We start from the raw sequence: 14,553 nt of genomic DNA, 5'->3' as shown, positions 1-14,553 counted from the left end.
CTGATTAGCTGTCGCTTCATGTTTCCATGGCGACACACATCAGCCTGCATAAAAGAAAGTCAGCCGGTGCTTTCTCTCTCTCTCTCTCTCTCTCTCTCTCTCTCTCTCTCTCTCTCTCTCTCTCTCACTCACACACACACACACATGAACACTCACACACACAAAACATCTTCTTGCCTTGTGAGAGGAGAGTCTGGATTTTACCTGCCTCAACACATCAGAAACAGCAACAACAACAACCAATGACTCTGAACTCCTCTGATGACAACCGGACCGTCTCTGTGTTCACCTCCAAGCTGACCCCCACCGCCGACATATGTGTGGGACTGGCCATCCTCTCTGTCGGTATGTGCATCTCTCTGCGTGCTTTGGAAAATACTGTAGTATAGCTACTCTCCTGGCTCTCTGTCAGCTCCTTTCTTTGCAGCTTCCTGATGAAAAACATAAATACAACCTGTTAGGGTTAGGGTTAGGGTGAGAAGTGTGACTGAAAACATTAGGTTAAAGATAAAGTTGCAGTTTCAACCTTGTATCTAGTAAATGTAGTTAATTACATGTATTGTTATTGTTGTTATTAGCTGTGTGAGTTGTTTTTGCCGTAATGACACTTAAAACAACTTATTAAGTAGATAAATATACCGTACAGACAGATGTTTGTGCATCATTTTCTCTTCATCCATCAATCTTTAATCAGATTTTGATCATGTAAAGTAACAAAATAGATGTAAGACAGACTAAATTTCTATTTAAAAAAAAAAATCTTTATTGTTTTCCTATTTTCATATAATGGATATTCTAGGTGTCTGTTAGTACTTCTGTTTCCATCCACTTTTCCTCTCTGCATTTTTGATCTGAAATTTAAATAATGAGCGAAAATCTTTTTTTTTTTTTTTTTTTTTTTACAGGCTTTTATTATTATTTATTTATTTATTTTTTATTCATAGAGCAGTGTGACAACAACTAAACATATAAGATGACATAGTAGACTGGTATATACATTATACTATACGATGTACTATACAACATAAAATATAATGGTCTCTGAGCTCCACAGTTTTCTGCAGGTCTCAGGACTGAGTTGGGGAACAATGAGTTTAAATGTTCTGCCCCTCAAGCTGGAACGACTTGCAGAAGGATTTTAAACTGACTTTATTTATTAGTCTTGGGGAAGATCAATCAGATCAATTTTAAAGGATGGAGAAAGGAAATCTATCGGCTCTTGTGTTTGCTTGATGTAATTTGTCTTTTGTGAATTTTTATGTTGTTTGTATAAATCTATCAAGAGTTATTTGTGCACTTAGCCAGGTTGCTCTTGTAAAATAGGTTTTTAAATCTCACTGAGTTTTACCTGATTAAATAAAGGATAAATTGAAAAACACTACAATTTACGAAAAACACACTTCAAAGAGCAACAAGGTTGCACAGAATGTATCCCGAGCACCATGTGCACTGTGGTTTATATTTGGAGTCAGTTCCTTAATGCACCATCCTGCTACTACAACACCACCTCGTGTGCGTTAGTCCGCCTCTAAAATTAGTCCGCACAGTCCGCTCTGCATCCGCGTGAGTGATGTGAAAAGCAACACTCGTCCTTTATGTGTTGTTTTTATTCAAGAGGCACAGTCCTCTCCTGCCTGTATAGTAATTATGACAAAAGCAGTGGATGAGATTACGTTGATGTTGTTGAGCAGATTATAACCACTTCCTACTAGCCTCACTAAGTACATTTTTTAACCTTTACATTGTATTATACAGTTCCTGTGTGGTTATAAAGGGCACAGAGTAGATATAATGGTATTTATACAACAGTTAGTTCCGACCGGTCCCAACCGAGCAATTTGATTGGACAACGAGACGTTCCATAGTGCTGATATACAGTATAACAGCACTGGGACTTTTCACAGACATAATCACTCCGCTGTTCAGCTGGACAGGAGCTAAGCATGGATGTATTATATGAGCTAAGTCAGAGCCACGCTCCCCATACAGGAGCTGCCCCATCTCTCTGCTGCTGCTGCTACAGTTATAAACGGACCTGAACATTAAAACCTGGACCTGACCTGGTCTGTCTAATTGGCGATAAATCTCTACTAAACCCGGCTGGGGGAAAAATCGCCGCGGGGGCAACTACGTTTTGACGGTGATGTGTTTTGATATTAGCGTTAGCTGTTGTTAGCCACGTAGCTCAGCTACTTAGCTTCAACTGTGTTTATATTGATTACATAGCAGATAAACAGATGTAATACGGTATCGATAACGTCTCTGTATGTCTTCATGCTGGTCCTGTTGCTGCGGTGCTAATCAGACACGGGCTCAGAACCAGAACCAGCACTGGAAGCAGCTCGGTGGAAAAGCTTGTAGCTTAGCAAGCTAGTATGAAATGTTTATGTGTTGCCTGGCAACAGCCTTGTCTCCCTTCCAGTTGCAGAACTATTTCTGTTGGCGGAGCCAAATAAATGATTAAATAAACAAACAAATCATAATCTCTTGTAGTTTATTACTGTTCTAAAAATGCGCTCGTAGCACTGTTGTATAAAAGCAATATCACACTCGAGGTCGTGCTGTTGTACTGTATATCAGCACGGTGTGATTATCTGCGGCACTCGGCCTGCGGCCTCGTGCCTACGACCGAATCACAGCCGTGCTGATATACAGTACAACAGCACTCCCTCTCGTGTGATATTGCTTAATTAACACGCAGGAGAGCAAACACACTGAGGCGGTGGGAGCTGGAGAGTGAACATTAAGACCTATACTTACATATAATAAATGTTACCTTTCACCATTAATTAACCCCTGTGCTACGAGTGTTGAAGTATAGGATTTCATAAACACTCAGTGTGAGCGTGTGAGCATTTTGTCGAATGTATAAGTGCAAACTGAAAATCTCAGAGATGGAGTAATTACAGCAAAAGATCACAACTGAATCTGTCCATCAGTGTGTGATGAACTGAGCTGCACTAATTGCGTTTTCATAATGATAATGTTTTTTGAAGTCTAAGCTCCAGTTGGTCGACAGACAAGCTCCAGAAACATGTCAGTAATCCTTATGTTTCACTCTGATTGGCTAATGATGATAAATGAAGAAATGTATCTGAGAGAAATCGAGCATGAGAGAGAGAAAGATAAAGTTTCTCCTCTTTGAAATGGAAACCTGTAATGATTTTTTTTTTTACTGAAAAATGGCAGTTGTTTTTTTTGCCACGTATAGTTTGAGATCTTGTTGAAGCCAGGTGTATGAAGACACCTTTTACAATCTAATTATGTGTCAAACGTTCAGTGTTAATGAGATCATGTGTCATTCCATGTGTTCATGTCATCCATCATGGGTCCCTGAGCTGAATCCACTCAGGAAACAATTCACGAACCTGCGATAGTTGCAGACACTCACACATCCTCTAAAGTGATATGGAGAGGTTGTTTGTGAACAAATACCTCATTAATTTGTATGCATGCATATGTGTCCACCTGTTGAATTAAAGATTAAATCAAAACTGTGAAGTTATGGACCAGTAAATCAAAACAATGAGCTGGAAGAAGGTCAAACACCGAAAAAACAATCAGGCCTACAGCCATTTATAGTGAATGACTTTATGTCAGTGCTTTCTTCATTCGAGTAAGACTGACTCAATCTGTAATAGGATCCTTGCAGTCAATAGACATTGTGTTTCATATTGGTCACCCTTTCCATGATAACCTATTGAAAACTGTGGATTAACAACAAAAGCCTATCAGCAAGAGATTCTAAGAAGAAAATAATTTAAACAGATTGTATACAACTTGTTCAGCTCCACATGGACGACAGTGATGGCATTTAATGAGTGTTTCCTAAAGTAGAGAAAACCAAAACAGAGCAAAAAGAGGAGCAAATACTGTACAGTACTTATATTAAATAGGTGAAAACATGTCTTCAAATGAATGTTTCTGTGTTTTTGTGCATTTGTAAATACACTGTTAGTTACTAGCAGGCTTGCTGCATCCACTTTGTACATTGATAATATGTTCATTTTATGTTGACAACCTGTTGCCCTGGCCCCAGGTGACCAAAAGTGTCTAATTTTGAAACAAATATCAATGCTTACAGTTCGTTTCTGGTTGTTTTTGCCTCCCTGTAGTTCTCCTCTCTGTTATGGGCAATGGGCTGGTTTTGGTGATCTGTTACCGCAGGAGGAAGAAGATGGTGGGCTCGGAGCTGCTGTGCGTCAACCTGGCCGTGGTGGACTTCCTCTGCTGCATCTTTTTCTACCCGCTCTCCATCCTGTCCTCCTTCCACCACGCCTGGCTGGGGGAAAACATCACATGTGTTTACTACGGCCTGGGCTGCTACATCTTCGGACTGTGCGGCATGTTCACCATCACTGCTATCAGCATCATCCGCTACATGAAGACCTGCTACAGCCTGGTATACGGTGAGGGCATGATTGGGGTTAATTGGTCGAGAGGGAAACTGACAAAGGTGTTTAGACAAAGAAGAAGGGATGCATCAAATGAGAATAACATAGAATAACATGATTTACACTTACACACACAACGCGTATCCTAAACAAAAACATTGTCTTTGTTATTTCAATTGTGTTATTTTATTTCATTTTTTATTTTTCATTTATTGTTTTGTTTTTTGTTTTTTTTGTTATTTCATTTGATTGGTTATAATAGTTATCACTGTGTATTGTCTTGTCCTGTGTTGCTATATATGTTTGTTTTTCACCCGTCTTACACACTTTTACACTTGTATTGTTTATCACCTGCATTGCACTATAAAAAAAAAAAAAAAAAAGAATAACATGATTTATAGTGATGTAAAACAGCCTATTTTTACATTAAAAAAACAAAGACTGAGGAGACTGTGCAGAGGGTCCAAATTAACCCAAACCAATTTCCACAAAGTGCAATATACATTTTCTCACAACGGGCTACATCTTTCAATTGTTCTTCTGTTGTTATGCCCAAAATAATATCAGAGCACTTTGCTGCTTTGTGCGTCAGTAAGTGTTTTTTAAAATGGCTTGGGCAAAAGGCGGTGAAAAGGCACATATGTCGTATGACGTTTTGATTGACGTGAAAAGCTTGTCTGTACCTATTTGCACAAAAGTACCACATTTATTCATTCTTTCCCATGATGAAGAGAGCCTGATATGTGCCGAACTGGTGATGTGTCCACTTTGATTAAGAACTGAAGGATGTAATTGGTCGATTTCAATGATTTCATTTCCATTAGAGGCCCATGGTGACCCTGTCAAATACAGATTTAGACAGTAATTGAAGCAATGCTGTTTGTTAAAGCAATCTTCTTTTAGTAGTAGTTTGACATTCCTTTTATCGTTAATACCAGTGTCCTGTGAAAGACTCTTACCCTGAATCAGGACACAGCTCTAGTCTTTTCATATAATCCTAGGTTTATTTTCCAAAAGGTGAAATTGTTCCTTACAGGATTGAAGCAGCTGAAATGTGAAGTGTATGAGTAAACATTCATTCACAGATTACTGACAAGTCTATCTTGTCTTCCAGCTGTGTGGCTGGAAGAGGCCAACATCCGGATCGCATGCTGCGTCATCTGGCTGGTCGCCGCCGTGTGGTCCAGCTTCCCCTTGTTTGGATGGGGCGAGTACGTCCCTGAGCCTTATGGGCTGTCCTGCACTATCGCCTGGAGGGGTTATCACACCTCAGCGAAGGACGCTTTCTACGTGATCTGCTCCTTTGCCTGCTTCACCCTGGTTCCTGTCCTCTTCATCGTGGTGTCTCAGTGTCGCATCCTCTACAAGGTGTCCCGCTTCTCCTACTCGCTGTCCGCAAGAGGCATCCCCAACAACCTGCGGCACGCTGAGAAACGGCTATCTGTGGTGAGGAAGGGGGTGGGAAGACGGTCCGATACAGTATGTGTATTGTTGTGTGTAAGACTGAGTCTTGGGCACACCTGTAACCTGAGACTTAAGACTTTTCAAGTCAGATCTATGTCCCAAAAAAACGACTCAAGAATCAACTTGGACTTAACTTCAATGAAAATTGATTCATTATGACTTGAACCTTTACTCTCTTGACTTTGTTGAGAATTTGAAAGCTTAAACATGTAACCTGGTGGACGGTTACACACTACAAGTAATTGGATTTGAGACTTTGTCACTCTCAAGTCACAAAAATCAGGGACTTAAAATGTAACCTCTTGAGATAGGTTCCCTACAGACTTGCACCTGTTCATGACTTGACATTATTGGAGACAAGATTAGAAAAAGGGTCAATGACTTGCCTCAACAGTGGACTTGCTCTAATTTACTCGAAACTGGGCTGGAGACTTGTCCTGACAAAACTAAGGTCTTGATGGTTTTGGTGCATTTTTGCTTTGGCAAGATTAAACTTTGATAGACTGACAACCTGTCCAGGGTTTCCCCCTCCCTCGCCCCATGTTGGCTATACAGGATTGGCTGCAGACCACCCACAGCCCAGCACAGATAAGAGATATAGACAATGGATGGATGGATTGATGGAAGATTAGACTAAAGCCTGATTTATACTTCTGCATCACGTCGACGGCGTACCCTCGTGGAGCACTCTGTGGTGCCGTGAATCCCTACACCGTTGCCTGATGTGTACCTCAAAAATGATGCTTCAAGGCGCCGCAGACTGTAGATCGTTAGGCCTAATGTACAGTAATAGCAGTGAATTGCACAACGACGCTTTCCCTTAATGCAGAAGTTCTAAAGGTGCACAATGATGTCAAGGCACCTGCATGGTTATGGGGTGGAGTTGACCGGAAAATAAATCAGGCTTTAGACTTTCTTTCTTATCCTTGAAAAATAGCTCCGGAGACAGTTTCAAAGCCTTTAGGAAACACAACAAATCTTTATAGAAATGAAGCCACCAATCTAATCCTCTAATTAGTAGACCACCCACATTGTCTCCTGAGCCACAGCTACATAACATTGATGCCAGTCAACTGTCTTCACATCTGGTTACTGTGAAAGACGATAGCATGAGATTCTCATTATTTTCATGCTCTCTCAATGGATCAATGAACCCACAGGCCTTTGGGGGAAGCGTTTGAATTAGTATTATCCCTTTACCGTCTATACATTAGGCTAATTGTTGTTTGGTTTCTCGTTGAGGGTGAGGTCAAGGAAGAAGATGCTCTGTCTAGTGGTTGTCCATGCATTTAATGGCTTTCAGTTACCATTACAATAAAGGCTCACAAACAGAGCTCCATGAGGCTGCCTGCAGCTTCTTTATTACACAGACATATAAAGAGCTATCATCCACACAAGCTCAGGACAATTCAAAACACGTGAACAGAACTGAACAAATACTAATGAAACCTTAAGATGTGATGATTCTTGTGCAGGCTGCGGACATCCATGATTTCTAAGCAAATTTATGGATTCTAAGTAGACCTCTTCTACAATCTGGCAATCCTAAAGTATTTCTTATCAATGGGTCATAGGAGATTGTTTAATAATATTAATTTCAGATTGATGAATGCTTTATGAATGACTAGGCCTACTGCAATTTTGTTCAGGTTTGCCTAACCCCTGCCTGTGGTGACAAGGGTACAGTAGATTCTTTTTTTCCCCAGATGTTTCTGCACAACATCACAAGACTTCCTGCTTTGCGACTGAAAATAAACATGTCACTGTAGGTCATTTGAACACATGAGAGATGCTGTCATTTTTCCGTCATAATTCACATGACTGTTAAGAGATTAGGAGTTGTCATCACAACAATGAGCACATGATGTTTCTCTTGTCTCCTAGGAAACATGTGACTACACTCCTGTTATTAGTAGCTACTCATAGTAAGAAATGATTCATTCCGAGTTTCCTTTGTAGTAACTTTCTGTCATCTGTTACTTCCTCTTCCAGATGTTTTTCTGCATCAGCCTTGGTTTTGTGATTGCCTGGGCCCCGTACGCTGTCGTGTCCTTCCTCTTCATTTTCCACAAGGAGCACCGGTACATGGCTCCGGAGGGTTTCGTTTTCCCCGCCCTGTTCGCCAAAAGCTCCCACATCTACAACCCGTTCATCTACTTCTACTTCAATAAGACTTTCCAGCGGGAGCTCCACTGCCTTCTCCTCTCATTCTGCCCCAAACTGGGGGGGAACCGAGTGGGGGACCAGATCAGTGCGGGCCCTCAAGCCCCGTACCCAATCCACATTCAGCTCCAGGAAAGAGGCTGCATTCAAAAGAAGGCCTTTGGTTTGTCTCAGGACAGAACTCACAGTAAGACCAAGAGCAAGAGCAAGAGCAAAGGCAGAGAAACGCGCACCAACAGCAACCGTGTGCATGGCAGGCCGGTGTACACCTGCTGGGGGTCCACATCCAATAACACTCCCATCATCATACACAATAAACCTACCAAAGGTTCCTTACCTGTCTCCATATGAACATCATGGGGGGTTGTGTGTTGGCAAGAGCCCGGTGGTACATGCATTACAAGGGTTACAGGTCTTTATATCGCGATACATTAAGATACTTAATTGTTTAATCTGTGGTTCGGTGCATAAACCACATAGGCCTAGGTACAAATGCCATAAGTAGCAAATCAACCGTCCTGGCTGGTTGGATCATTTGCGGTAACGTCAATCCTCGACTTTCTCCCTGCATTTCCTGTCTGTCTCTGCTGGCGCTATCCAATACCAATATCATTGACAATGTCCATAGGCTACTTACTGTACAATCCATAAATACATGTGAACTAATGACAGAACATGTTGATAGGGATCTACTTGTTTAGCTGTTTATCTGTATGTAGCTGTTGCTGACTTGCTCTCAGCTATTTGATTTTCCCAAAGTACATTTTGCAAGTCACATTGGCTTGTGTCAATCTCCTCAGTGCCTACTAGACAGCGCTTCTGTCTGTCTGTCTTTGGGCTCCTTAGGTAACACCGTTACCCACTTTGTTAATGCTTACATTTGTGGTACACCTTTATGCTACCTCTTGTCTTTTTTACATTTAGATTGCAACACTTGCTATGTGAAGGTTTTTACATTTAGGGGAAAAAATGAGTTTTTTGAAACCCCCATGACCCTTAATGTTTACAATTTTACAAACAGGATTAAACTGAACTGTCCTTCTGGTCATGAAAAAATAAATATCACAGTGGGAACAACAATCTAATATTTGCATACAGTGTTTTTGAGAATCAATGCAGTATCACAAAACACAACATTCAATGGACATGGATATCTTCATACATCTCACATATACTATTTATACATCAATCTGTGACTTAAAGGTGTGTAAACTATGGACAACAGTTCCTAGTCAGTTACCTTAACAGCCTTAGATTATTTTGACTCTCCATAAGTAACAAGTAGCAGCTGCAGAGCAAAACATGTCCTTTGTTGTCTTGATTACATTTACTTAGGCCACTAAACCAATCGTTGATGTATACTACATGCATTATTTTCACACGCAAACATACAATTGTGTATCATTTTTTCAGATTTTTCAGTTGTTCTGTCCCTGACAGTATATTGAATTAGCAAACATGAATGTGTATATTATTCTGTCTCAAGTAGGCATCCTTATTTTCATATTTAAATGTGTCGTCATACAACTAAAGTTAAATCAGTCAAATCTCTGACGTATGTTTATTCAACCACTATTGATATAAATGTTTTGTCCGTGTTTGTCTGTTTTCAGGTCTCAGATATTGGGCTGTGAATGTCCTTGTAGTCATTTTTCATCTCCTTTAATTGTATTCTAAAGCTGGTCTAAAGCTTTATTTTTCTAAGAGTCTGATGTTTTTTGTGACATTTAAATTATAAGGTGTTTCTACAATATACTGTATTAAAAAAACATACTGCAATATGATGTCAAATTCAATTCATTTCAAGTGTTTGAAAGTAAGAAGTTCACTCTTTGTGATTGTTGATATTCCACAGCTCAAATTGCTTAAATATTCCGACATTTCTATTCAGTTCATGGTTTAATTCTCTGGTGATTCAAACGCTGCATACATGACAGGAAATAAATCCGTTCACAGAGTAGAATTGGCTTCATCTCATTTCTTAACCCATAGTCTGAGGGATTTAAATGCTCATGCATGTTAATGGCAGACCATTTAATTTGTCACAATTTAAACAGCTCCTTGTGCTCCATTAGCTAGCTATAGTAGCCAACCCCCTGTACACTTGCTGATAGTTGTTGATGGGCTAGGATTAATAGTTTTCTAATCATGATTTTAATTTACAGACTCACAGTTAGAGATTAGCCAGTGAATTTAGAGGAGAATTTAGCAGCTAAAGATATTTCCCCCAGGAGTTGGTAGAGACCAAAGCAGACGTAAAAGGAGACAGATGAATGCTGGTGTTACAATTTATCTGCTAAATGTGGAGATAATTGACTGTTTGCAGGAAACAGTTCTATGTCAATGTTGAACCATTGCCTGAATTCCCCCATCAGCCAGTTTTTAACTGTGAAAAAAGTGTTGTCTTTTGGACAGTTTGTCAGTCTGTTTATTGAGGGGTTGTCTCTGGAGCAGGTGCAGACCTCTGGAGTATCCGTTCATACTGTAAATCAACTTGAATGAGGTAGTTACATGCACACCCATGCAGACAAAACTAACAGGCGGACTTGAGAAACCAAACATGACAATGTCACTGACATTTCAATTTCATGAGACCAAAGTGCCAAATGAAAGTCCTGGCTATTGATACAGTCTGAGTCTGCTCTGATTGAAGGTCTTGACCAGCGTGATGTTTATTCAGGCTTTGTGTATGTGCCACTGATTATATAACCTCTTGACAATAGGGTGCATTGACGAGCGAAACCGGAAAGAAACCCTTTCCTTTCCCCCCGTCATCCAAATCAGCAAATCAAACAAGACTTAATTGTATTGCTCAGGTCAGGATGAACTTGCCCCAGAACTCCACTAGGAATTTACTATAGTGACATACTGTACACTCAACACAGTTTTGAAATCATTTTAGAAATATTAACAAGTTGAAGAATATGGTCAACATTGAAAGGCAAAAACTGCTTCATGGGAAAATCTTTACAAAGAGAAATATTGACAGCTCAAATTGCCTCTGCTGGAAATTGTGCAGACATGCCTAGAAAAGATCCATCAAAAATCGATCTACCAAAAACATACAACAGATGTTATTTCATGACGTGTTGTAGTGACAGTAGCCCATCACTGCCACTGCTGCAAGACACAGCCAAGATCAAACCAGTCATGAAAACAGTGACCTATTCTGAATTGGCCCCATGCTGAGCTTTTGATGACTAGATGAAAACCATTAACTTTTCAAAACAAGACTAAATGGACTCCTCCAGCCAACTCAAAACGCTAATACAAAAGGGTGAAAGAACAACGTGCTGTTTGTTTGTTTGGACGTTCCCCTTCTGACAAGTTATTATAGCCTAGGCTACTATATCTACGGTATTGGGCATATCAGCTTATCACGCAAAAAGTCACAGCAAACAGGTTTTGCACAGTGGTTTGCACAGATAAGTCTTAAAATATGTGCAACACCTTCTCATCACAATCCATGCCATCTACACAGTTATCAGCTGTTTGTTTTGTGATGTTGTACACATTTTGTGCCAGTAGGTGGCGATTTCTGTTCAGGTCATTGGTCTTAATTGATAAATGTAGGTGGGTAATCAGTGCAGGTGCGCACTCTGAGGAACTCATACGGTTTTGACCGTGCCATGCCGTGCTATGCCACAGAGAGAATGTGTTGTGTTTAGTCGGCTGTATAAATAAATTTGCAACAAAAAGAGAAGCTTTGACTGGACAGTTGCTGTGTTATGCACTTTGGCTACTAGTAGGGAGGTTAAGCGACTTTTGACTTCAAGTCATGATGCAAAGGTCCCCTTTGGCATGGAAGTACCTTAGGGTCATACAAATAAATCTATCCAAAGACACAAGTGAGATCACACTTTGTATCCGAAATAAACATGTTTTTAAAATGCCTTTTTTTAATTGAGAAAATGCATGCTAAGAGCACATTCCATTTAGAATGTCCATATAAACTACAATGTTTTCAGCTCCTGGATGTGATCTACAGCAGTATAAAGATACTGTAACATCATGAGATTGATAAGATGAGCATTATCAAGCATTGACAAAAGTAAAAATCTACCAAAAATAATTAAGCTTACCAGTTTCTTAGCATTACTCTGAGAGGATCTTAGCCAGCTATGCTGCACAGGTGAAATAAGTCAGTCCTAATCATATGCTTTATGTGGGAGCTGTGAACCTAAACTTCCCTATATGTATATAAAAGCTGAACATTGCTTATTAAGGGTGCTCTACACTAAAATTTGTTAGTTTACTTTAGGAGCACTATGTAAAATGTTTTCAGTATCAGGTTATATAAGCCTTAAATAATGTATAGGGTCCAATGTGACCCATTTTTTTACATTTGAGAACAGTAAAAACATTTTTCCGTTGACTTCTAATATGACCCAGAATGGGTCAGACACATGTCATACATGTAAATTCAACTTTTTTAAATCAACATACACAAGCAGTAACTAGTTCTAGGTAGGCCTATATTTGGACAAACACAATATTTGGCTAATTGGTCTTTCCTGACACCACTGTGATATGAATGACATCTTATCATTTAACTACTTGTAGGCTATATTTGTTGAACACCGCCTGATGTTCAACAAATCAGTGATTCAGTATAGTTTTATTAATGTTTTTACATTAATAAAACCCAATATCCTGTCACACAAGCAGCTGCATGTTGTCTCAGAAGCTGTAGATCACATCCAGGAGCTGAAGGCATTAGGGGATCTGCCTGAGTTTATATGGACATTCTAAATGGAATGTGCTTTTAACATGCGTTTTCTCAATTAAAAAAAGGCATTTTAAAAACGTGTTTATTTCGGATACAAAGTGTGATCTCACTTGTGTCTTTGGATAGATTTATTTGTATGACCCTAAGGTACTTCCATGCCAAAGGGGACCTTTGCATCATGACTTGAAGTCAAAGGCCTATTTTTTGGGCTTAACCTCCCTACTAACATCTGCATACACCTACACTTACGTATTGGCACGCGTAAAGCCCTTTAAACCGCAGCGTGCGTCGATAGTGACAAAGCTGTATTAAACCCCAACTCATCAATAACAGGATCAGGTTATTGGACCACCGCTCACATTACACAACAAACCGTTAACAATTAATCCACACTCAAACCGAAGCAACAATAATTTTAACTGTGCTCAACAAGCTATTATTATAAGGTTTACAACAGATATGACAGACAACCTGGGGTGTGTGTGTGTGTGTGTGTGTGTGTGTGTGTGTGTGTGTGTGTGTGTGTGTGTGTGTGTGTGTGTGTGTGTGTGTGTGTGTGTGTGTGCGCGTGTGCGTGTGTGCGTGCGTGTGTAAGAAAGAGAGAGAGAAAGTACGTAAAACCTGCTAACTGTTAGCCACCGTAGCTCAGGCGTTGGTCTCCGTCAGGTAAAAGCTGCCGTTTATTCCTCAAATGAAGCTCATAAAGTTGTTGAGCCTCTCTGGTACAGTTATCCAACACTGCAGTTGAATTAGCCGCTGGACTGCTGGACGCAAAAACCGAGGGGGCGTCTGTTTGTTTACAAGTCACGAAAGCAACGTGCGCTCGCCTCAGCCTCCTTTGGCGGACATGACGTTAGGTGCTCTGTGCCTCGTCTGACTGTACGTCCTTGCAGAAGATACACTGACCATCGACACAACTTCACATCAAACAATAAACTTGCAGGTTAGTTTTTAAGTTTTGTCTTAAGTTAGAGTTAATAAATTATAATGCTTGATAAAACTCAGAAACTTGCTAACAAGTTAGCTTAAGGCTCAATGCTACATTACAGCTAACTAACGTGAGCTGGTGTCTTTAGCTAATGTTCGCTACAAAGATATTCAATAAAACCGTCTTTGGTTGTAAGTTGCAGTTTAGCTAACGAATGAGATAGTTTCTGTGTTTTGTGTTACTTACACATAAAGTTACCCGTAAACTCGGAGATAAGGACTTTGGTAAGCTCTGCCTCAACTGTGCACTGATTGATTGACATGATGATGTCGCTCATGCACCTCCTAATATAAAAGGGAATCGCTCTATTACTCGGTGTAGGCATTTTATAGCTAACTTATAAATTGATGGATCCATGTGTCTTTGGATTTTAAAACACAACAAAAACATTATTGGTTGCTCGATGACAGCCACATTTGTGTCCCCATTGACCAGAATCCCTTTTTAATTGAATTTAAAACAAATAAAAATTGCAATTAAACTATTTTTTTTGTTAGTATAATAATATTCCTGCCTACTTTAACAACAACAATACACAAATCTAGAAAATATTATTACAATTATTAATGAAATAACATATTATATTTAATATAATATAATATTTTACCATGCCCCCCAGTTTTGTTCAACCCCGTGACCCGTCGCCAGCCTAATAAAAATGTCAGCTTTGCTAACTAAAGTTGGAGAGTTTTCTACGTTTTGTCTCGATGTTTCCCTGCACCTGTTCATTTCCATTTGGTGGCTTTGAAATGAACTGTGAGGATGGTTAACTCTTTAGTTCACTGAAGGGTGCCTCTGCACTGTAGAGCCTGAGA

General features: G+C 39.9%; 1 protein-coding gene across 1 annotated transcript; it reads left to right on the top strand.

Annotated features, from left to right (window-relative positions):
* Positions 1 to 242: 242 nt before the first annotated feature.
* On the top strand, positions 243 to 8,372 carry opn8c (opsin 8, group member c; the record flags this gene model as incomplete). Its single annotated transcript, XM_084000244.1, has 4 exons — positions 243 to 345; positions 4,116 to 4,409; positions 5,509 to 5,840; positions 7,851 to 8,372. The coding sequence occupies 4 exons, from the start codon at positions 243 to 245 to the stop codon at positions 8,370 to 8,372; spliced, it is 1,251 nt and encodes a 416-aa protein (XP_083856370.1).
* Positions 8,373 to 14,553: the final 6,181 nt, after the last annotated feature.

The sequence above is a fragment of the Trachurus trachurus genome, assembly GCF_905171665.1.
Source record: "Trachurus trachurus genome assembly, chromosome: 24".
NCBI classification, from domain to species: Eukaryota; Metazoa; Chordata; class Actinopteri; order Carangiformes; family Carangidae; genus Trachurus; species Trachurus trachurus.
Note: the sequence above shows the minus strand (reverse complement) of the source record. Positions and strands in the feature narration are given on the sequence as shown.